Source organism: Cotesia typhae, unplaced genomic scaffold, assembly GCF_013202065.1.
Source record: "Cotesia typhae breed Kobodo isofemale line unplaced genomic scaffold, CoteBio_Ctyphae contig_5, whole genome shotgun sequence".
Taxonomy (NCBI): Eukaryota; Metazoa; Arthropoda; class Insecta; order Hymenoptera; family Braconidae; genus Cotesia; species Cotesia typhae.
Window position 1 is genome coordinate 6130059 of NW_027423757.1, and position 25566 is coordinate 6155624.

At 27.6% G+C, this 25566-nt stretch overlaps 1 protein-coding gene across 1 annotated transcript in view; it reads right to left on the reverse strand.

Moving 5' to 3' along the window:
* LOC141531026 (cell adhesion molecule CEACAM5) overlaps window positions 1–25566 on the reverse strand; it is a 252517-nt gene that overhangs the window by 29699 nt on the left and 197252 nt on the right. Inside the window, exons 4-9 of the mRNA XM_074248495.1 lie at window positions 18161–18271; window positions 14024–14111; window positions 13838–13950; window positions 10828–10988; window positions 8175–8319; window positions 4480–4610 (exon numbers count right to left, since the gene is read on the reverse strand). Coding sequence (XP_074104596.1) covers window positions 4480–4610; window positions 8175–8319; window positions 10828–10988; window positions 13838–13950; window positions 14024–14111; window positions 18161–18271 — 749 coding nt within the window. The remainder of the gene's footprint in view (window positions 1–4479; window positions 4611–8174; window positions 8320–10827; window positions 10989–13837; window positions 13951–14023; window positions 14112–18160; window positions 18272–25566) is intronic.

Consider the following 25566-nt stretch of genomic DNA (forward strand, 5'->3'; position numbering starts at 1 on the left):
TGAACAAATCAACCGATTTTGATGTGGTTTGCAACATTCGACGTTTTTTTTTTGAGGTCATATAGAATGTAAAAGTAATATAACGTGAGATCTGATTCAAACGCAACTTTTGAGAATTTGGGTTAAAATAATAACTTAAAAATTCTTTTTTAATTAATGATTTTCACAGCGGGAAGTTAAAAATAATAATGCATGTAAAAAAAACTTTGTACTATTTGAAAAATTTTTTAATTATTCAATTTACTGATAATGAACTATGCTACAATAGAAATATTAACAATGAGGTATAAAAAGTGGCCCAAAGAATCTACTCTTCTGCAAAGAATTGAGCATTCTGGTGAATTGAGTATTGGACAGATGTCTCTTAATTTCACCTAAATATTTTATAATGAATAAAAAAAAAAAGAAGGTTGATGTTCTCTCCATTATGTTTTTAAGGTTTACGTAACGAGCATATAAAATAGGCGTAGTGTTGATAATTAAAAATTGCATAAATGTGTCACTCGATCTTAAATTACTCTGTTTATGTTTCGTTTTTCTACATTGATATTTTGATGGTCGGCTTTAGTTTGTAATTTTAAGTAATAAAATTTTAATATTTATAGAGGTCATTAAAAATTTTTTTTATGTACTTTTATAGCTCTCAGGTGCTACTAGGGTGCATAAATATATTTATAGGCTTTTTGACTTTCGTAATGTGGTAGATAACAAATCTTCACTTTTTTATGCATAAATTATTTTAATTGCGACATTTCTTCAGACATATTTAAAAATAAAATTCTTTTTATTTATATACTTGAGTAACTGTTTTATGTAATTAAACAAAAGAAATTTTAATAAACGAATCTTTACTCATTGACTTAAAAATCCTATATGATTTGTTAATTATTTACCATTCCGTGTAGACGCATGTTTATCATGCCATTTAAGTGCATCTCATGAATTTCAGGCATAGTTATATATATACGATACATAATTTTATGTATAACGCTTAAAAAATTCGATTTTTAGTCAAGTACAAAGCAGTCTCTACAGCTCTAGCTAAAGCTGTGCAAAATTGCAATTAACTTCGAATCTACCATGTTACTTTACCTCGGCTAATTTAATTGATAAAAGAACGCCATTCGGCTGCTCCCGAAATGGAAGGTAAATTTCATAGAATGAATTATCATCTTGTCTCAATAATTTTTGTTTGACACTAAATGAAATTTGTTTTAACATACACATAAGTAGGTTGTATTACACATTACCTGAAAAGGGTTCAATTGACCTCTTAACTTCGATAAAGTAACTAATCACATGAAAAAGTTAACGTTATATACGTCAAATTAAAGGTAATTTCATGAGCTTTTACATAATTTTATCAAAAATTAGCCATCACTTTTCAATCAAAAGTAATATATCAATAAAGTCACAGAAAATGTGATTTTCGCTATTTTGATAATTTTGAAGAGACAAATTTCATCTAGATCCATAAAGAATTGTAGACACAATCGCGGCGATATCCCGCGTTATATTACATATATATATTTTAACTAACGTTATTTTTGAGCTTTACTCTAATAGTTAAAAGATATTACTACAAAATTCTAAGTAAGTTCTGACATGAAGACCAATGCAAAATATTGATTTCCATGCAATCTACCTAAAAATAAAATTTAATATAAATTGACTTTCATCTAAATAGAATTCATTGAAAATTTTAATGTTCAAAAGGATACCGAATATTTGAAATAACTTCATGCTCGACAAATTATCCAGACACACTACATTGTACAAAAAGTAAAAGTAAAATCAGAATAGGTTAAAATCGATAATAGAGCCGAGGTACTTTTTGAAATGAATTATTTTTTTACTTATTTTGTGCTTTGTAGGGCACGGAATAGATAACAGAAAAATGTGGAATGAAAATGAAGAATAAAGAAAAAAAAAGAGCAGTAACCAAGAAGAGGAGAATGTTTCGAGAAAGAAGATGAAGCACAAGGTATAGTAGGTGGATAGCTAGGTAAGTAACTCATTGAGCGAATGAACGAGCAAGTGAGTAGACGAGTTGAATGAAGCCGGATCATATTTTTAAGAAGCAATTTCGTCACAAATCTGTAACGCCGCAGCTGGTACTCAGTCGTTTCCGACATCCTTGCGAAAAAGAGGAGCATCCGACAAAAGATCACGATGAAACGAAACCCGGGTGGGTCTCGGGTCTTGGAAAGGCAGGAAAGAGAGCAGATGCAAGGGTGCACAGAGAGTAGTACATAGTTGGTAGTTTCACTAGTAGTAGATGGGAGATGGTAGATGGTAAGTTTATATATATGGATATGTATAATGGCTGGGTGGTACGTTGAGTAGCATGAAAACGGGGTAGTTCAGGTTACCCAGCTTAGTCTATAAGAGTGGTAGGACTTAATATACTCAACCCAAGCCAGAGAAGATGAGGTCTCGCTCGCGGACGATAGCGTTCCCATCGCCAGAGGATTAAACCGATTGGGATTAAAGGATTACGAGATTCTACCAAGATTCGTTGCGATTCCCGAAAAGATGTCTCAATACGAGATGTAAAATCACTCTTAAATAAGTGTTATGGCTGTCTTATATGAGATTATTTCCCCTTCAATATTTGGTTAATTTATAGCACTCTATCTCTATTATCTATATCTATTCATCTATATTAAATTTATAATATAATATTTATCTGTGTTATGAAATTATGTTATGCTAATATTTATCGCCGGTACTTATATCGAAGCAATTCGGCCTCTAACACTTTGCATTCTCTTGGTAATTTTAAAGTTATTGAGATATGTGTATCTAGTTTAATGAAACTTTATGAGATCCTTTTTTCAAGAAATTTCTTAGATTACATTTTACGCTTTTTGTAACTATACACGGAGATACTATTATTCATTTTGAATTATTTTTAAATTTAAAGTTAACGCAGGCTAGGTTTACTTTCACATTTATTTTATTGTTTATGTTAGTTAAATATTATTGTTGAAACTGCGGCTAAAAAATAACTTTAAGCTAATGAGACTGAGTTGCAGAGTGAAAATTATATACAGGATAGGTAAATTAGAATAAATTTTAATTTGTTAATTCTTTAAAAATTCATTTTAGAATTAATTTATAAGTTTCTATTTAATTTGGTCGAATGTTTTTTTTTTTTTTTTTTTTTTTAATTGACTATCAAATAATCGAAAAATAATAAACCATAAGAATCAATAATTTTTCAAGGAATCACAATTGATTGCTACAAATTTAAGTTTTGAATAATCAATACTGTTAAGGTACGTAAAAGTCTCAAAAACAGCAGGCTTTGCAAGGTAAATCTCGAGATTCTGCTGAGGATGAAAAGAAAAAAAAACTTAACAAAGCTTACTAATCTACATAATTTAAAATTGTTATTATTAAATTATATCATGAATAATTTTATTTTTAATAAAGAAGTTATCAAAAATTAAAAATTTAACCCGCAAAAATATTCTAATCTATACAATGATAACTAAAATTATTTGCATCCACACTAACTATTAAATATTAATTTTTATCAGTTAAGTGGATTTTAGGTGTTAATTTAACATATTTGATATTAATTTATAATTGTTTATGAGCACATGTTTTGCCACTGTTGTAATTTTCATTGATTACTGAATTATATCAGATTTATTATTTCTACAATCAACGTTCTAGAAAATGTTGAATGTGCGATGTATTGAGATGCTCATTTATGTACTACATATTAAGATGCCTGATGAAGATTCAATAAAAGAGGTCTTGACCCGAATTTTACCCTTTCAAGACTTTATATAGTATTGAGTGGTAGTTAATTAATTATATTAAGTTTGTAGATCAGTTTTGAATAGTTTGTTCTTGAAGTTTGTGTCCAAGTGACATTTTCTATTAAATTATTAGTAATTAATCCTGTCCTAGTAGTAAGTTTTTGAATTTATTCAAAAAGTACCCAAACTATGTATATTTTAATGGAAAATATCGAGAAATCGTTGAGCCAATTTTCTCTCTATTTATAGAGAGAAAATTGTTTATTTTTGACAGTAACATAGTGACTGTAGATTACTAGTCACTCAATTAATTCCAAATAATTAATGGAAATTGTTTAGATTTTAAATTTAACAGATAAGTCAAAATGATTGAATAAATTATTTGGTTCAAAGTTAAAAGAATTATTGGCCATTTCCGAAATAAATGGTTCAATTTTTTATTAAAAAGCCAATAAATATTTTCTCGTCCAATTTTATTCACTTGAATTATTATCAAACGATTTATCATATGACTATTGACTTATAGGGTATAAGTGTTACAGTGTGACGTTTTATCGAAAGAGACTCTTAAAGACATCTGATATAGAAGAGGGGGAGATCAAAAAGTGAAAAACTTAAGACTAAATCGTGTGAAAAAAAATTATAATAATAATTACTTATGAGTTTATATTTTATCAAAAAAAAAAATATAAAAAAGGAAACTTACATTGTGAATCCAGATAAGTTTTGAGATAGACGGATTTGAATTAATGTGACACTCGAAGTATACATCATCACCCTCCTTGATATCACCGGCATTCAGTGTTGATCCGAGGCTTAATGACACCAGAGGTGGATCTATAAAACAATCACGTATAATTTTATCATAATAAATTCTTCCCTACTGGTGATAAATGAAATAAGCTTAACTTGTTACGGGATTTCAAATGGACTGGAAAATAATAATCCACTGAAGAATTTTATTACTTATTTACTTTTTAAGTAAATATAGTTCACAAAGCATTTTAATGCCTTTCTATAAAAATTTACCAGCGGAAAACTATTCTTAAATAATTTTATTTAATTCATTTTCTGAGTGATTAAGTTGATGATTTATCTTCACTAAATTCAATTCGTCGAGCGCTGTTGTATTTTTTCACCGCTTTTAAATTTCTCACAGATACTTTTATCGCTATGAGCTTTGATCGGTGATGTGACATATAGTATATTATACTAAATCGAAACGATGAGAGAACGAATTTTTTCAAAATTTCTGTCGTATCAACGGTTGAATGTTATAAAAAGGATTCATCTACTCAATTTTGAATATTTATAAAATATGTAACATTAGGGTGTGTCAAAATTCAATTTCCATGAAGAACCTTTTAAAATTAGAATTTTAAGTTCCGCTTTTAGCAGGAATTGTGTTTACGCATTTCTCAAGATATTTTGGGGTGAGACGATTTATTTGATTTTCATAGAATTTTTTAACAGGAGTTTAGTTTGTGCATTTCCGCTGGAATTTCAAATTTTGGCCGGAAGTGCTCAATTAAATCTTCTGTTAAAAATTCTATGAAAATCAAATAAATCGTCTCACTCCAAAATATCTTGGAAAATGCCTTAACACAGCTCCAGCTAAAAACGGAACTCAAAATTCCAATTTTAAAAGGTTCTTCACGGAAATTGAATTTTGGCACACCCTAATGTAACATATTCGACATAGAGCGAATTGACTCGTAAAAAAGTTCATGATAATTTCATTGGGTTCTTTTATTCATGTACTTATTTTATAACCGAATCATAAACTCGAATGAATTTTTGATGAATGTTTTAAAAATAAATTGCCAATAATGATATTATTTATTTAAATTAAATTTATTCGGCGCTTTCATTCCATTTACATCGAATGGATCAATAATCTTAGTTATTTTTTTAATTTTTCAAGATTCAAAAACATTCATTGTTTTTTTTTTTTGAGTATTTACGTAATCGCTAATATGTCTCAACTAAGTGAATTTTAGTTTAATTGAGATTTTACGAATTTTTTTATTTATACAAAATTATTAAGGGCTTTAAATAAAACAACCTAAATAATCGTATGAATAATACTTAAAATGAACTCTATTAAAGTGTTCTCATATTTTTAACCGTTTTAAGGGAAGGAAATTAGTACACGGAAAAAAATAATCGGGAGAGGCTACCGATTGGCGATTGGTAGCAGTTATCGATTTTTTTTCGGTAAAGGCTACCGATTTTTTCGGTAAAGGCTCCTGAAAAATACGGAATAAGTTGACCAAGAGTAATAGAAAGTCAAATTCAAAACTTATAAAGAGTTGTGATGCTAAAGTTTATGTGTGTCGTTTTGTTGTCAATAAAATTTGTTTCTAATATTTAAATTATTTTTCAGGGTGTTTATGGATGTGAAGATTATCACACACCAATGGACCAACTACCACAGAAATTTATGCCAAACAATTATAAGGTTATTTTTGAAATATTTTGTGAAGAACAAAAAATATTAGTTATGCATGTATTCACCAAGATTGTGTAATTTAAAAATTGTCGAACAATAGTTTCCAATTAAATTTCCATTCATTGGACATAACTTGAATCACTTCGTTTTGTAGATAAAATTATTATTTTTGTCCTTCCTATAATATTATATATAGAATAGAGGTCTCTCATGACTCATGATTGATTGAACAATAATATGCATTTAATCGAATAGAGGAACAAAACTAAGTTTGACGAGTGCATATTGAAATTAGTTATATATTTTAATTGAAATTGATGGAATATGCAATAATCATAAATTGAACTGCACATTGTACTTTTCAAAACTACATAACTTATCAAAAGAATTTTATCAATAACACCGGCACACAACAAAACAAGTTGTTTGTGCATTTGATCGGACCTACCTATGGACATGCATTTCAACCCGCTGAATCCGAATTTGAAGTCCATTTGGCCCAGTCATCCTCCAGATTTAAGTTAAATGCAAAAAACTCGAAAAATTGCGAAAAACTGCAATCGCAGCAATAAAAAAATTTTTGTGGACTCGAATCAAGTTTGATTTTCATGTGTTTCAATTCACTGAATCTGAATCTACACGCTAATTAGTTCGTTGAGCCGTCAAAATTTGAAGAAATTGCGAAAAACCGAAAAAAGTTACAATAAATCTTGAAAAACTAAAATGACCGGAATGAAAAAAATTTTTTGGATTCAGATTGAGTATGATTGTTATATATTTTGTTCCACTGAAATTAAATCTGAAGTTTTTTTGTCCCAGTACCGTTCAAATGCACAAACAACTTTTTTTTTGTGTGCCGGTGTAATTAAAAATTTTAATTAAATGGAATGTCAATTAAAATAGGAATATTATTATTATATTCTTTTAGGGACTCAGTAGCTGTTCAGAATTTTTTTTTTATCTCTTAGTTCTTTTTATTTTCTTCAGACCATTTCAACGTGAAAATAAGTTTACGTAGAGACTTGTTCCACAGAAAAACTTTTCCTAGCAGCTCAATTCATCTTTTTCTTATTGAATAATATTTTTATTCGATGTTTGTTGTTTTCCCGCTTACGTGAGACGGACCAGGTAATTTTTTCGATCTACTCCTCAGTTGGTTAGACATATAATTGAATACGTGACATGATGTCATTTTCAGGATCTAACTTGTTTTTTCTATCGAATGTCATGACTTTTTGTTATCGTCCTTTGCTTTTTTCTTATACACTAAATTTATAATGCCATTTATCCAATTTTTACATCCCAAATTTTGATCGAGATGAATGATTTTTATTAATTTATTTTTAAATATCAAAATCACAAAGTTAGATTTTTTATTCGATTATTTGTATCCGAAATTTTCTTTTCTTTCTCAATTAATTAATTTTAATTTATCATCTAAATTGTTCGATTTATTGTGAATATTTTGATTAATATTCAAAACATCTCAACCAGAAAATTTTTTTTGTTCATAAAAAAAAATATTCATATTAAAAATGCGTCGTGAGTATTTTAAAGAAAATCGATTTAAATCTAATAAAAGGCAGCAATCGTTCTTTAAGAGGTTTACTTTGAGTTAAGAAGTACACTCTAAAATTATATTTGTTTATAAAAACAATGAATGAAAGATGACTCGGGAAATAGAAATAATAATATTTAAACTTCAAGTGTGGAATCAATTCTTCAAAAGAACTTAAATATAATATTAAATATTTAATATAATAGAAAAAGCAAGAATACTCTTCGATGCTTGAGATTATTTGGATATAAGATATACTTAATCAGATTATTACGACTTTGATTTAAAGATAAGGTCATCAATATTTGGTACACTAAAGTATACCAGTGTACTTTAATTTAAAAAAAACGATAATATTAAAAGAATTTAAGTATTTTTAATATATACTTACACACAACATTTAAAATCCAGGATTCTTCTAAGAATAAACCCTTAACATTTGGATTTTCCGCTCTGCAAGTCACGGCTTTACGATTATCTTCTACATTAGGGACGAACTCAACCCTGCTGATCGTTAAATTTTGACTTCTTTCTTCCTAAAAATATTAAAACAAAAAATTCAATGACTTATTTTTTCTTTTTGATGACATGTAATGACAATAATGTCCAAAGTAATGTTATTTTTATAATTAAATTTGTTAAATTATATGTGATTAAGATAATTCTCCATTATAGCCAACTTAAGTTGTCAATCTATTAGAAACTCAGTATTAGTTTATCAAGTTACTCAAACTTTCAATGACGTTTTATCAATAGCGTCGTTACTGGTTCGGCAATGACATTAAATAAGTAGCTTTAGATATACATAATAAGAAATTTAAAGTTATACATTTGATGTACTTATTGTATAACACATCAAGAATACTCTGACAGCAGCTCGTATTTGTAATAATCTGTCAAAATAATTTGTAATAATTTCGCAAAAATTTGTCATATCAAAAGCTAATGATGCAAATGATGATGTTAAAGTCGACGATATGACCACAGCAGTTAAAACCGAATCTAAATAAAAATATTTTTCGCTGTTATGAAGTGATTAAATTTGAAAAAAATTAAAATTTTTCGTTTATCTTGACAGTTGTGTTAATAACGAAATTTAATATTTATTTTAACTTTTTTTTTTATAAAAAAAAACAAATTATGGCTGAATATTCAGATAATTCATTGATTACTAAAATGTGAGAAATAATTTTTCTGTTCTTCATTATATTCGTTAGAGGAACCGTAGACAGTCAAACAAGTTGAATACTTATTAATCTTGACTATTTTTTAACTGTCAATCTTTACCACTGCCATTAGCTATGCCGAAAGCGTTTTACAAGGAAATTACATATGCAAAGTAAAAAGCTACAGAAGATTGATGTTTTCGGGTCGTTCAAATCACCGCAAATTTTTAGTAATTGTTACTACCTAAGTAGAATTCTTTCTGAAAATTTGGGGTTGAAGCCAATCATTAGCTAACCACGATTTTATACCAAAATCCTAACTTTACAGGAAGTAAAGTTTATTTACAGGAGGTAAATGATTTCGATCAAAAACCAATATATTTTTATATATCTTTTTGAAGAATTTGGTTAATATAAATATATTTATTGATAATTTGTTGATAATTTTTTCAAGATTATGCTGCTGAGTTCTTATTTGTTTTATTTTTTAGATTTTTTGCAGCACTTAAAAGTTAAAACGCCGATTTTTTACTAAAAAAAGTCAACAATTCTGCTAATATAAAAATTATTTATAATTGAAAAAGAATTTTTCGAAAAATATCCGTGCAATAGATTTCGAGTTAGTGTTCACCGATTTCTACCGCGCATGCGTTATAAACTGTGTAAGAGGGACAGAGACTAAAAAAGCTCTATTTCTGTCATTTTTGTTCTGATTGACTTGAAATTTTAATACAATGATCTTGAAATGTTTTAAATTTATCCGACAAATTTTGACAAATAAAAATAAATGAATAACATTTTAGCTCTCTCTTTACTCTTTCAGGAATTCCCGTTTTCAGATTTCACCTTTTTGAACTTCGAACAAATAGATAGAAAGTCTGAATAGTTTTATGAACAAAGTTAATGAAAATAAGCTAAATATATTGAAAATTCGATAAAGTTAATGGTACAAAAAAAAATAGATAAAGTACCAAACGAATGAGATAATCACAAGGTTACTACTGTACAGCTCTTGTTTGATTGGTAGATGTCGGGTGCACTTGACATTTTCAATTTCGTATTCTGTCTGATTGCGCTAAATTTGTCGTTACGGCTTTTACATTCACTTTACCGAAATCTTGATCAGTTACTCAACCGAACACATTACCGTTAAATTGCGTCTCTTCACTTATTAACGAGATATTAAAAAAATTAAAAAAATATAGTAAACTTCGTAAGGATTTTTAAATTTCATAAGAAAATTTATAAACGAATAGATGTTTTGTTCAAGTCTTCTTAATTATCCAAATTTAGCATTACAATTTTTGTCGTATATATTCTTAATGCTATTGAAATTTTTAACAAAGTTTGAAAAACGTAGTAATGTCATTCGTTAATATTTTGAGTGTCAATCTAGGATTGTAAATTGTAATCGAAATCCTGGGAATCAGGACAAAATTTACGAGTGTACATAAATGTTTACAGTATTGTGAATAAAAAATATAGTCTTACTACCATTGATCTAAAAAAAAAATAAATTCAAGGTTTTAAGTTCACAGTATTCTCATGCTCCTATTGCCAGATTGATTTTTAACTACAATATTATTTTTTATCAATTTGTATTTTTTTTTTAATTTCTTCATCAATTGAAGGAAATGAGAAAAATTTATGATATTTAATTTACTTTGATTGTTTAAAGCTACTCAACATGAGTGTACAATTTATTTTTATTTTTAATTGCCGCTAAAAGTTGAAAAATTTATTAATAAAGAAGCAAAAATAGATATATAGATTATTTTATTTTTGTACATCCATATTTATGAATTGCTTTGAAGTAAGAACGTTTTACAAATGAGATTGAATTATTTACATGTTTTTATTTTTATAGAATTAACTTACGCTGACGTGCTTGAGCGGACGTTTGCCTTTGTACCACGTTATTACCGCAGGCGGATTTGAACCAGTTGTCTCACATTCCAAGTCGTACCGATGTTTGGCTTGTAGAGATTCATTTTTGTTTGCAGAGCCGGGTCTGCTTACTTTTATCGTCAAAGGTTTCACTGCAATAAAAAGTTTAGAACATGATTAAAAAAAAATATATATTTAATATTGATATTATAAATCTATATACATAAAATGTGATATGAAAAGCTTTTTATTATGTTGATACATATAGTTTAAAATAAAAAACATTGATCAAATTTTTACTGAAAAAAAAAAAAAAAAATGACAGTATTTAGAAGGTTGATAATATAAAACGAAAATAATACTCTACACCTATACACCGATTTTAAATTGCTGTGAAGTGGACAGTGGTCGTTCTGAATTAGTGAACGAAAGTATCACTTGGACTGGAACGAGGAAATGATGAGTGTTTCGGAAAGAGTTAAACGCGTCGACGACTAGCATTCAATTAAAAAAAAAAAAAAAAAAAAAACACAAACGTTTAAATGATTTGCAAATAGTTTTTCTCCAATCCATTCCGAATTAGTTGTCGTTATTGTATTATCTCTTTTTATTTCTCGCTCTGGAAATTGTAAATTCTTAAAATTTCAGAGAGTAGGTAATTGATTTTATCCTGTTTGAAACTTAAATAGTTATTCTTACTATTTTTAAATTCATAAAAACTTATAAGTGAACTTTTTCGATAAGCTTTGCATTAATTTCTTTTTGAATTGACAAGAAATTCTGATTGAAGAAGCTATGAAAAAAAATTTATGATGATATTGTCAAATCAGAATCGAATTTTAATGTAAAATTTCTTGTGGACACTATACCTTTTTTGGTCTTTTGATGTCTACATTAGTGTATAAATAATTTACAAACGGAATAAAATCATAAATTTTGTTCGTATGAATATTAAAGTTTAAAAATTTTATGCAAATTAAATTTTGACATCGGTATTTTTTGCACAATATTGACGACAATAATTTAGGAAATGTACATGGATCCTTTTAGAAGTTCTTTTTTATTATTCATTGGTTATGAAATCAGTTTTTTCTCTAAAGGTTTTTAAAATAGGAATTTGAAATAAGAATATTTCGTACTGAGATCTGGTATTATTGACATGTATTTTGATCCAGCCATATTATTATTTCTGTTAACTTATGAATGAGTTCTGTCTGTATAATCGAAGAAATTACAATTTTGGAAATTTTAACTTTTCATAAGAGCCAAAAGCCGTGTTGTTTGATGGAAAAATAATTCATTGAATTTTTACTGATAAAAATCAAAATTGTCATTCTATAAGTAGGTGTGTCACAGGAATTTTTATTAATATCTCGTGATATATAAATTACTTTTTCTCTTTTTCTTTTTATCTGTTTGTTTTAATTTATTTTGGGCGACCTGGACAAAATTCTATTTTGCTTGACATATCCACCGCCGAATAGTTTGTAAAATAGTAAATTTTTATTACAGGTGGTAAGGAGTAATAATGTATAAATGTTTGTATAAAAAAAAAATATTTTTGAACTCCGGTAAAAATTGGAAATAATTAGAAAAAAATTTTAGCTAAGACGTTATTTTTTTTCCTATCATCCAATACGATAATGGAATTGTTCTTTTTCATATTATTAATTTTTATAGTTTTTATTCTGAGGTAAACAAACCTAATTTTTGAAGTTATAAATTGGAAAAGTGACCGGTAGAACAAATCCACGTCTATGACATAGAATTTAAACTTGAATTAGGATAGTGGGATGCATTGAAACTTGTCGTTATTACCTTAAAATGCCATAAGCACTAGCAGCGCAATCGGAAATGTGTGGGATGATAAGTAGGGTACTGTAATAGCTTTCTATCTTTCCCTAAACATAGTTTTCAAACTTCGATTCAACTTTTAGCTCATACAGTTACTGATAATCCATTAAATGGTGAGTACGGTGAATGCTAACGGAAATAGTAATTTCAACTGTTCGAAATTTATTGAGCATCTCAAAAGCTGTTTTAGCTCTAGTTTTATTTAATCAATTGATTCACGTTGAATAGTAATGAATGTCATTAACTTAAATCACTATTTTTATAGAAAATGAATTTTTTTTATTCTACAATTAAATTGCATGAATTTACTTTGTTACGGTTCTACCACTTGGAATTTATAAAAATGATGTTTTTAGTGATTAAATAAAGGAGTTAACATCAATAAATTATTTTTCTTACGCTCGCTAGTTAAGTTACTTTATTTTGCTCTTCTTAGTGGTAAAACCAAAAAGCTCAAAAACTAATTTGTATCTGTTGTTTGCAGCGAGATTTCTTTCCCGTTTTATTTTGTAGATTCAATCTATGGAGTAAGAATAAAAAGATAAGATAGGAGCATAATGATCTTAATTCGTTAACGCCAAGATAAACATTTGTTTTTATCTTGTTGGAACAAACTGTCCGACCCTTGTCTTCCTCACTGTCTTTCTACTTTCGTCGATATGTCTTTGTTCATCTTGACAACTAAATCTTAGTTTGTACTCATCTGATAAAACGATAAATAATATTTACTTACATTTTACATGCATATATTATGAGTGCACATTTTTTAGCTAATTATATTAGTTTAACCAATCCGTCTAATTAGCAAATTTTACAGTAAAACAAGACGAAAATTTTATCATCAAGACAAATATGATAGTGTTAATTCAAAAAATAGTTTGGTGTACTTTAATTAGATAATTTTTAAATTAAATTCACAAATCGTTATTTGATAGAGAAATAATTTTCTTGATCTGCAATCATGGATCTTTTAAATAAAAAAAAAGTTCTGGAGAAAATTTGCAGAAAAAAAGATGATGAACAAAAACTATAAGTGGTAATTATTACATTTAGAATGATTTTCGTATAAAAAAAGTGAATAAAAAAAATTCCTCGAATTGAAACGACAATTTTACTCACTATTAATTGTTTTATAAATAATACTTACAAATTAAATCTAATTTTACAGATTTTCTCTTTGATGGAACGAGGTCAGTATTTGACGCCTCGCAGGTAAAATTTGTTCCTAACGATTCCCGACGAAGTGACCTCACTGTCAATCTGAATAAATAATTTCAAAATTAAAACAGTATTACAGTAGTCGCTCAATATTGTACTAAATATAATTACTTACTTGTTCTCGATTACATCAAGCGAACTCGTTATAGATTCCTCGAAAGTTATGTTTGGAACATGCCATTTTATCCGCGGTGTTGGTGACCCTGTAATTTTAATTTAAACAATTTTTTAATTACTTATCTAATTAAATATAATCCCGAAGTTGATATTTTAGCAATATTTGTATAAGCTATGCACGAATACGATGTTATAGTTCCACAACAATCCGTATGAGCTCCATTGTCAAACGGATTTATTAAAATGGAAAAGTAAAAGGTTAGGATATGATAGGAGACATTATAAACGACATTATTAACCCTTCAGGACATGGGCTATGAGATTTTTTCTCACGCAATAACATTCAACACAATGAATTTTGCTGTAGTGCAAGTGAAATACTAAAAAACACCCATGTCCTGACGGATTAAGAAAATAATAATATAAATCCTTTCAATTTATTAATGTTTGTGACTAAAAATATTTTAATTGATGTTTTTTAACAATCAGTTAATAAAATAAATTTTTAATATATTAAAAATTTTTAAACTATATTAATCTAGCACATCAAAGTTTGTATAAAGAAAAAAATATTTCTATGCATTATATTTATTTATAATATCATAACAATTATTGCCATGAATTTTTCACTGTGTAATATAAGTAATGGTTGAAGTTTAGTATAATTAAATTCACCCAGAAGCAAGGGTTTTTTTTTAATTATTGGTTTTTAAGTCTATTATTTTATCATTACGCTAAGTATAGTTTTTGATAATAAAGGAAACGTATATTTTAAAGGTTTAAGAATTAAAAATACAATGGTTCTTTATTTAAACAAGTTTCTTTGTTGAGGTAAGCTGATTGTGACAATGATAATAAAGTATTCAAAGGTTTTGGTATATTCCCAGCTTACTAAACATAGAATAAGTTCTTGGCAACTTTAAATTAGTCTATCCTCGTCAACATACTATGTATATATGTATATATTGAAGGGTCATAACGTTGAGACCAGCAGAGCGATGCTCAACCTTTTCAATACAGACATCTTGGCTCGAGAGCCAAAGCAAACTCACTAGATTTTTTTTTTAAATAAAAAAAGTATGCTCCATTTTCTTTATTTTTAATTTTTTTTTAGAGATTTTGCAAGTTGAAAGCTTGTCTCATTTATTGTCTTTCAGTGGAAACGATAATAAAAGAGCATGTAGGAAGGGTCAAGTGTAACAAAAAAATATTTCTATTTATTCTACTTATAGATATTTAAATGTTATTGTTACGATTATTCGAAAAAAATTATTTTAAAAAATTAGGCTGTGAGAACAATTAATATTTGAGCAAAACATGTTTTACAAAAACTGTAGAAATTTTAATTGAAAAAAAAAATTACTTTTTATGTCACGGAAAGATTAATTTCGGGCATATTTCATTGAATTTTTTTAATTTTAAAAATTTTTTTCGAGATAAAAAATTTAAAAAATTTTTTTCAAGTCATCAATATTTTATTGATTACATTTTTTAACTTGAGGTACGAAAATAAATGGAAAAACTTGATATAATACATATTTTTTATCATTTTATTATTACTGTAATAAAAATTTTATTTTTTCAATCCACTATCGAGAACAATTTGCTAAAATAAATTGATGGATGCTTTTATGTTGTATACTAAAAAAAAAAAAAAAAAAAAGTATGTACGTTCAGATATTTTTTAAATTCAAATATAAAGTTGGATGATAAAATTAATTTATCTTTGTTTGGTTACATTCGAAATTGTTTACTAAGGTTGATATTTATTCGGAGAATGTTATATAATACCGTAATTTATATTTCAGCAAAGAGAAAAAATAGTTGTGTAACAGTTGTAATATACGGAGTTTTGAAACGAGAAAACAGATTTCATCCTCTTACATTACTCTTATATCGTTGTTATTCAAGGAGCTTCTCGAACGGAGTTGCGTTTTAACTGCTTTGGCGACGTGACCGACTCGAGATCGATTTACTTCGGTCAATAACTTTTAGAGCTTATATACCTGTATACTCGTAACTTGGATTTATATTAAAAATCTTTTCGATAATCTCTTAAAATAATAGTTTACTTTTACAAATTAATTGCACAGTACTAAAAATTTATCTTCAGCTCGGTAGTAAATCGATCGAAAACTTTTTTTTATCAGCAATCGATATAAATGAGTCGTTCATTAAAATAAATTTCTACAAGACAATCCAATAAATATATAATGAATCAATTACTTTTTCTGCACTTAAAATATTAATTAATTAAAAAAAAAATTATAACTCGTTACATTTGGTCGAATAAATAACGAATAAGTGATTGAAATAACATAAATAAAAAATAAACTTTCATTTGAAAACTAATCACAATAAAATTTCTTTCTTTCTATAAAATCTTCAATTTCTAAAGCGGGAAATTAAAAAGATTAATGAAAAAAATGTTAAAATCTAGTCTTCGTGAAAGGATTGAGCGGAATAAAAGTTTATACACATATATATGTATAGAAATGAATAGATATAAAGTGATGCGAAAGACAAGAGCGGATGAAGGGCCAAAATAATCTTTTAAAGCGGTCGTAGAAGTTGCAGTAGTTATAAACAGAAATTTAGATCCAGTTGCCAAAGTAAACAGCGAAGAGCTTTACGGTACCCTACCCGACTACTCTTCTTTTGGCTTGCAACTCAAGCGATCTAAGCGCCTCCTCTCTCGGCTTTTTAACTCATTCTCTCTCTTTATTCCTCTTCTTCTGGCCCGACTAAACGTAGAACTTTTCACTTACCCTCGGTTACCGATAAAAAGTTGCTTGATCTAATAACTGACGACACTGTTACTTCCTACACCATTACTATATATATACGTTATACTATCATATACTATACTTCAACCGTGATTGGCGTGAGTCAAGTTTTAGTTTTATACATACATACATATATATGGATCAAAAAAATATATGAGGGTAAAACCTGTTGTACACTAGAGAGAAAAGCCACGGCAACTTTTCTATTTACTCAATTTTTATTGATTTTGACGTTGAGTTACCGGAAAAAGTTGCATCACTTTATTCGATTACTTAAAATCTACCATACATAAATACAATTATCTATCAGTCTATTTTATAATTTTATTAGAAATTTTTCTTTTTTGACTTAATATAATTTTAGTGATAAAAAAAATAAACAAAAAGATAGTGATATTATATGAATGTAACAATTTAATATAATATTATTTTAACCATATTTTATAATTACTGTTCATGCAAAAAATTTTACTCTCATTATGGATTTTGAATGTAGTTTAATATATAAACAGATTATATATTCACGATCTATTTATCACGAAATAGTCAACTTTAATTAATAAAAATGAGTAAAAATACTGGTAACAACGATGAAGAAAATCACTTGGGTATTGTAAATTCACCTGAGCTATTATTTGTTTTATTTTTTTTGCATGGATTCAAGAGATAATAAATCTTTGTTGAAATTCAGTAGAAATAAGTTATTCTTATGAATTATCGCTAATTTATAGCTTATTTCATGGGTCACTTGAAAACATTTTCTAGTTATTTTTATTTCAACATAAAAAATGTAGTTCAAATAATGGCTATAAATGAAATTATTTTAATTTTTTTTATGAACGAAAAGTAAAGTATTGAATTGATTAATCACAATATGGATGAACAGAAAAAAATTTGCTTGAGTCGAGAAAATTATTGAGAGAGAACAAAAATTCAATTATCTCTATTGATTTACTAGAATATTGTGGTTGGATAAGATTAAGATCTCAGTTATCTAGTCCAATAATAGTTTAAACGATGTAATAATTAAAATAAATTAACTCATTTACTTAGACTGCTGGGATCTCAGTAGAATAATTCAATAACTAAATATAAAGATAATACTAAAAATCAAATTGAAATAACAGAGTCTCCAAAAATTGACAATTTATATAATAGTACAATGCTGAATAAATCATTCAGTTCAAGCTATACATAGAACTTTTCGTGAAATTTCATTAGTTTAAAATTTTATTAGCTGTAAATTTGTAAGGAAATTTTTTTAGGATTATTAAATTGAAAAATGGTTTTAAAACAGATCAAATTTTTTGACCCGGGAATAAATATAATATACAAGTTTTTGTTCTTACCGCCGATAACACGACATGTGAGGATTAAGTCGTCTCGTTCTCCTTCAGGACCAACAGTGTCATTGACAAGCTGTCCATTTCGATTTAAAATTACTGGTAAGTCTGGTAAAACTAAAAAAAAAAAGACGTAAAATTAACTTCAATTCTCATAGATACCTACTGCACTGAAAATAATATTTTGATAAAGAAATTAATTCATTAATTAATAGTATTTGAATCCAGATATTTGAATTTGCCTTGTTGTTAAATTTTATGTACGACATATTAAATTTCCTTAATATCTAAGTCACCTTTGATGTTCCTTTGAAGTTACCCTATTAATGTATCGAAGCTTCGTTAGACTAATTTGACGGCTTACCCTCTATTTTAGTTGAGTTCCTCATAAAAATATCGATAATACTCGTAGTCAACTTAACAAGTAGTTGAATTATTTTTTTATTTTTTTCCTCATTGCTGTAGATAATTAATAGATATATTTATAATATGATGAAAATAAAAATTCAATAATTTATTATTTAGCATTTGAAAAATGCAATTGCTACCGTCGGGAAAGCCGTGAAACAATTGAGCTTATTTCGACTTCACAGCTCTCCGGTTTCCCATTCATTATAACAGTGTGGCTTCTGTTCTTAAAAAAAATTAAAAAAAAGCAAAGTTTTATTGTGCAGCTTGTGGAATTCCTCGATGTGAATCACCTAGATTCTTTTTGTATACGATAACTGCGCACCATACTACCACGGCAATTCTACTTTTTAATTAATTGCTATCTTCTCGTTCTTTATGATTTAATAAATCACGTGAACTAACAAAGTAATAAAAGAATTGAATAATTTAATTATGATAATTTTTGGCTCTTTTTTTTTAATTTTAATAAAATTTCATCATTCGATTTTATTTTTGGATTATTTAAAATTCAGGAAATTAACATTCAATTCAAGACAATTATTCTCTTGGTTTGAAAATATGAAGTTTTAAAAAAAAAAAAAAAAACCTATTTTTTTAATTTTATAAACAAAAAATCGGAAAATTTTTAAATGTTTTTGCTTTAAAACTCGCAATAAAATTATAGCAATAATGCACTAGTAGAGCACTCAATATAAATGGGTATCACAGTTTGAAACCGACGAAAAACAAATCACGCCAATCGTATTTTTTTTTAAAGCGATTTAATGTCTTTTTTCATCGATTGTTAGTCAATATAATTACGTTCAACATCCTGATGAAATTATTTTCATTAATTGGAAAAAATTATTTCCACTTTTATGAATATATCTTAGTCAATTTATAAAGGCATATTTCTGATCAAAAGTCTACGAAAAAAAATATTTTGTAATTTATGTCTGTGTCTAGATTTTTTAGAAAAATAAAAACCTCAATGAAAAATTATTTATTAAACATTCTCAATTGAAAAAATAATTAAACATTGTTGAATAATCGAAGAATAATGTAGATTAATCGAACTAACTCATCGGCGAGACGTGGGTTCGAATCCCAAGCTGGTCTTAGAAACCATAAGAAAATTTTCAAGAAGTTTCTGTATGAAGACAATAGTTAAATTTCCATAAAGTCTATTAATAAACTTTCACGAAATCGACTTAAAAAACAACTGTGTAGAATAAAGTATACCTAATTGACTAATGGATAATTAGTAATGTTGAAAGTGAACTATCAGTACGAATGAATGGAGAAAAAAAAAGGAACAAACTGTAGTGATAATTACTAGTGGTCATCAATCGAGCTCTTCTTGTGATTGTAGATAATTTTAGAGGTAGTAGGAAATTGAGCGAGTAGAGAATCGTAAAGCGGAACAAAGAGAGGCAATGATTGACAAGTTAGTCCCTATCTCTTGATCAATTACTGTAATTGCGATGAAGCCAATTTTAGTCGGACTTTTATTCTTTTATCTTTTATCGAAATTATATATGTGTTATAGCCGATAAACTTACCTTTTTGAATTATATTGACTATTTTAGTGATAGAGGATTCATACATATTCATGATGACACATTAAAGTCGAGTGATGTTTAGTCGACTTATATTAATGTATTTTAATTAGTAAGTGGTGCTGATGCATTCTACTATAAACGTCCGGTCAACAATTCTATTTGGCTTTAATGCATATTTTGAGAGCCCTTCAAAATTATGTAGAGCAATCGTATTAAATAATATAAAACCAGTTTTCCATTAATGCAATTTGATTAGCAGCATGTGCTATTGAAAGCATCGCATATATAATATTTAGACAAATCAATTAATCACGGAAATTATAGCGTAAATTTTGACTAATTGAATACATTGAAATATTTGAAATAATTTATTGAGATAGAATTTAATGTAACTATTAAGTGATATTTCAGAAGTGACGTCTTTCTTAAGTAATGCGGATGGTGTGAATAGTTACAAGCCCGATATTGGGTAGTTTCGCAAAATGGAATCTAGTAAAGCATTATCGTGAGTGGTGCAGCAGAGATCACCGTAGTGTAGTTAGATAGTTTGCTTTATGGTGCATTTGAATGGAAATTACGCCAGTCCCATCATCTGTGTATTAAGAAAAGGATCACTATAGTAAGCATATACATTCATACGTAAAGTTTGTATTATTATGTCATTGTTAACACATTCTATTTTTGTATTTATTTATTCATGATTGTTTAATTGACATCTGCGTAAAAAAATTATTTCATGCTAAACAGTTCATTTTAAAAGCTCTTCTTTTCTTTAATTTTTTTGAATTTTTACTGGATATTGTGTTCGGTTTTTAATACTGTAACGTCCATGTTTTCAAATAAAATATAAAATTAATTCCCGGCTCGAAATTTGCTCGCTGGAGTCCAGGGTCTTAAACGGGGATCGCGTCAAAATAACAAAACATAAACAAAACCCTTCATTTTAATTAATAAATCAAAAAACAATATAAACAATGTGAGCAATATAAAACAATTCAATAGAACACTCCATACAGATACCACGGTATTCGCGGTCTAACATTAAAAACGCGGTTTACTAAAACAAGCTCCTTAATAACCCCCCCTTCCCCCCAGGTGACTAGTCGTTAGCCCTGGGGGCCCTAAACTCTACCCCGAGAGCAAGTGGAGAGTATCCTCCTCACTCCCACCTACACGGCTTATGATCACCTACCGGGATCATCTTGAACCGAGTAATTCTCCCGAGAAAGAATTGCTTATCTAAATTTATTTTCAAAATGGTACTTAACATATTTGTGAATCACACTGTAAAAGAGAAATCTTCGCCTGGACATAGAATAATTTCTCATTCTTTTACACTTATTTTTTTCTACTCGCTAAATTCGCTCGGCTTCAAAATAATTTTTCACACTTTTCAAACTTAGAATTATAATTCCCTCAAACTTATGCTAACAATAATTTAATAATATTAACTAAATAATACAATAATGAAAATTTGAAGTAGTTCCTCTGTAGTACAGTATGAATTAGGAATGTCAGATAATTTGCGATAAATGAAGATATCTAAAATGTGATTAATGGAATCAAAAACTCAACACTGACAGTAAATTTCATCTATGTTTTGTTAATAAATAATTTGTGTTCGACTTCAATGAATCAATCTAAATTAATGAACTAATATATTTACGAAGTAATCACAAAAGTGACTTTCAGTCCAAAATTAACCAACGAAAACACAGTTTATCCGTAAATAGCTTCCGCAATCAACTTTATTTGATTAGTAATTCAACGCGGTATGACTGAAAATAAAATTTATTTTATCTTTAGTGTCCGATCTCCTTTAATTAAATAAGTAAATCTCGCTAGAAAGTTTTCTTATGTGGCAAATTTTATATCTGGTATCATACGGACTGATTGAATGATAAATGACCATAGTAGACCATGTATGAAAATAAGAAAAATTAGGAGAACGGTTGACCCTAAAGTCATCTCGGCAACTTCGTTTAAAAGTTATTCGAGTTATTTAAAAATTATTACACATCGTAATTCATTTGCATAAAGAGGATGATGCATTGATCAAGAACAGAGAAGAATTAAGTGGGCTGTATTGGTAAGGAACAAAGTAAGTCTCAACAAGTCCAGGTAATGCTTAGGTGGACTTTTCAGAGGTGGTTCAGTCAGATCAGAGTCTGCTGAACGAAAGCCTGCCAGTTCTGTCCTGAAGAGTATGTAAGGCAATAGGATATATTTCTAACAACAGTTTTTTTCTGTGTGTGACTTATTAGAATGTGTGGGAAAAATTTGTTAAATGTATTTGAAAATGAAACTTTATTTTCAACAGTTAATAGTTATTATTGTAAAAAGTTATGAATATTCAAAAATGATGCGCTAAACTATTTCAATAATAGCGCTTAACGTTGTTGTCAGTAAAAAGTTATTGATGAAAAAAAAATTAAAAAAAAAGTAAATTTCCTTTTCCGTTGAGATTTATTTTAATAAAAATGATTGAAAAAATGTTGTTATTCAAGGTTTTATATCAAAGTTTTTTTTTTTTACTTTTCGATATTTGTTCGTGTGAGAGTTAGAGTATTCGTCGATGAGATATATGGAAGCGAATATTAAAATCCTTGGATAGAAGTAGCAAAATAGTTTGGAGCCTTCCCACTCTCATATTCACATATATGAACCAATACTAGGTGATCTTGGTTCAATAGACATGGACCTAATGCAAACATAAATTTGAATAAGCTGAAAAACTTTTCTACATGGGCTTATAAATTTACCTTTTGCCGAATATATATTTGAAGTCTAGTTTACTATCAACTGTAATAATTGAAAAGAGCTAAAAGTCCAAAAATAATGTTTTGGTCGACGAAATACGAAATAGATGTAATGCTTTATGAAGTATTACATGGTCATCATCGGATAAAGAAGAAATTTTTTTCCTAATTAAATTACCGTTTTTTTTTTACTATTATATACGATATTTTACCGTATTTTGACGTATAGTCTTATTTTTAAATCATTTAAATCTCTTTTCCATGTCAATTTTTAAATTCATCAAATAAAAAGGTTATATAAATGAATTTATCTATCTCGAAATTTATCAATTAAATTAATGTGTTCCAAATCGGAATTTGAGTTGTGAGATGTTAATGAATATTTGCGGGTTGAAAACAAATTATGCAAGAATATCGAACTGAACGCGTTAAAGTATAGAGCAATGGTATGCGACTGCGCATTGTTCTTAGCGAACAATTACTGATCTTTCGATTACTCAGTCGTAGAATTGTTGTAATGGAATGAAAGTGAGTAAATGAGAGAATCAAAATTAAAGAGAAACACTGAGACAGAATAATAGGTAAATGAAACTAACTTCAATTGTTTTAAGACCAACAACAAAGTTTAATTTCCGGCACTGAATAGTCTGCGGAATTTAATGCTAAGTTAATCATTTTTATGGCCCCAATAAATAAAGTAACAGTTTTTATTTGCGTATTTGAAAGTATTAAAAAAAATTGAATGGAACACATTGATTCGATTTTCTTTTTTAAGATTGACAGATCAACTGTTTAATAACGAAAAGTAATTGTTAATACTCCTTAGGCAAAATATTTTATTTAGTTCAATTCTTTAAATTGAGGTCGTAATAAATTTATTCTTAGAGAGTGTTAAAAAAAGAAAAGAGCTAGTAGAATAATTATTTAAAAGTTATTTTTGAACGTAATTTTTTATCGTGATTGAAAAAATGATGTTGATCTGATGAAAAAGTCTCTAATTAATTATTTACGTGCTCCAGTATATAATTATTATTTTATTTGATTCATTTAGTCTGTTAATATTAACCAAATTGAAGTGGAATCATCATAAATAATAAGTTAGAAATGTCCATATTTAATTAAATAATTATTGACCTATAACAAAACATATCATATATATTTGAATAAAGTATGTGTTATTTGAATATTTGTAATTAATTGATTTATAAGAACATAGAATTCACAGGAATAAACTAATTAAAAATAATTAAACCATGTGGTGTAAAGATTTTTTCAAAAATGTGAAAACATGTTTTTCTGTCCTTTTCTAACTCATGAGGACTTCGGAAATTATCTAGGAAGTTGCAAAATATGTAGAACTGATATGATTGATCTAAAATGTTCTAAAAAGTTATAAAAATTTCTGGAATGATCTAGAAAATTCTTACTTTGTCCCTCTAATCTTCTGTTAATTAGTTAGACTTTTAGATCCATGTGGTTCTATTTTTTTTTTTTTTACGATAACAATTAAGTAGCTTTCAAAGAAAACTCAATTTAGTCATTACTAAAAGCTGCACTGATTCAGAAGGCAGTAAAAAAAACCCTAATATCGTCGTGTCATTTATAAATTATTCTATTTCTGTAAAAGGTCATATTTGAAGCAACCAAAAAGACAGTTTATAGCGTGAAGACCGGCATTTACAATATGGCTTAAAAACTTTTTATTACTCTTCGTTATAAGTAAAGAAATGATAAAAAAAAACTTGAAATATTTAAGACTCCAAGCAATAAAAAGCCTTTTTTAATTGCAACAATATTTTCTGCCGAGTGAAGCAATTGGAAAATTGTCCAAAAAATTTGAAGAGACACTCTTTTCCCCAGATTTATTTATACAAGACATTACAAGTCTGAGATTATGGTGCATTCTCAACCAAATATGTTAATGAACAAATTTTTGAGAATTTTTAATGTCATTTTGACAATAATAGCTAATCATTATTAATTGGTGATAATGAATTATGAATTCGATAATTATTCACGTCCGAAGATTTCCAATTTAATTGCCATTTAATTAGTAACATTTATAGGTAGGAAGAATTAAATAGATTTTGTAATTTGTTCAATGAGTCTAAATGCAATCGTCTATTTAAAAAGAAAAATCAATTCACTGAATTCATTAAAAAATAATACAAAAGCAATACGTTCTGTATTTTGGTTGTTATTGGTTTAGACTCTGTGGGTTACGATCACTCATTCAAATTCGGGCGATGTTCCAGTATAGCTGCAGATTTAATTAATGTCAGAAAAGTATACATTTTTCTTCATTATTCACGTCATTTATATAAAAATAACTATTCAAATAAATCATTTCGATCTAAAAATCAATTATTAAGATGTCTAGAGTGCGGTAATTGCAATAATGTAATGACGCTGATTAATTTTAGATAATTCACTAAAATGTTATGAAGTTAATTAGTCTATACTCGTTGCAATTGTATCTATAATTACTTTCTCTATTTAAAATATTTCATTCAGACTAAGGTTTAATGAGAGTTAATTTTTTAGATCGATAAGTTCAAAATAAAATCAAGCCATTTATACACTATAGAAAAAATTATTCATCACTGAATTCGTCTATTTGGAAACAATTAGATCATTCATTAGATATAACTAATTATTTTTTAACTTCTTGTAAATGTACTTTTTTTAAAAAAAGTACATT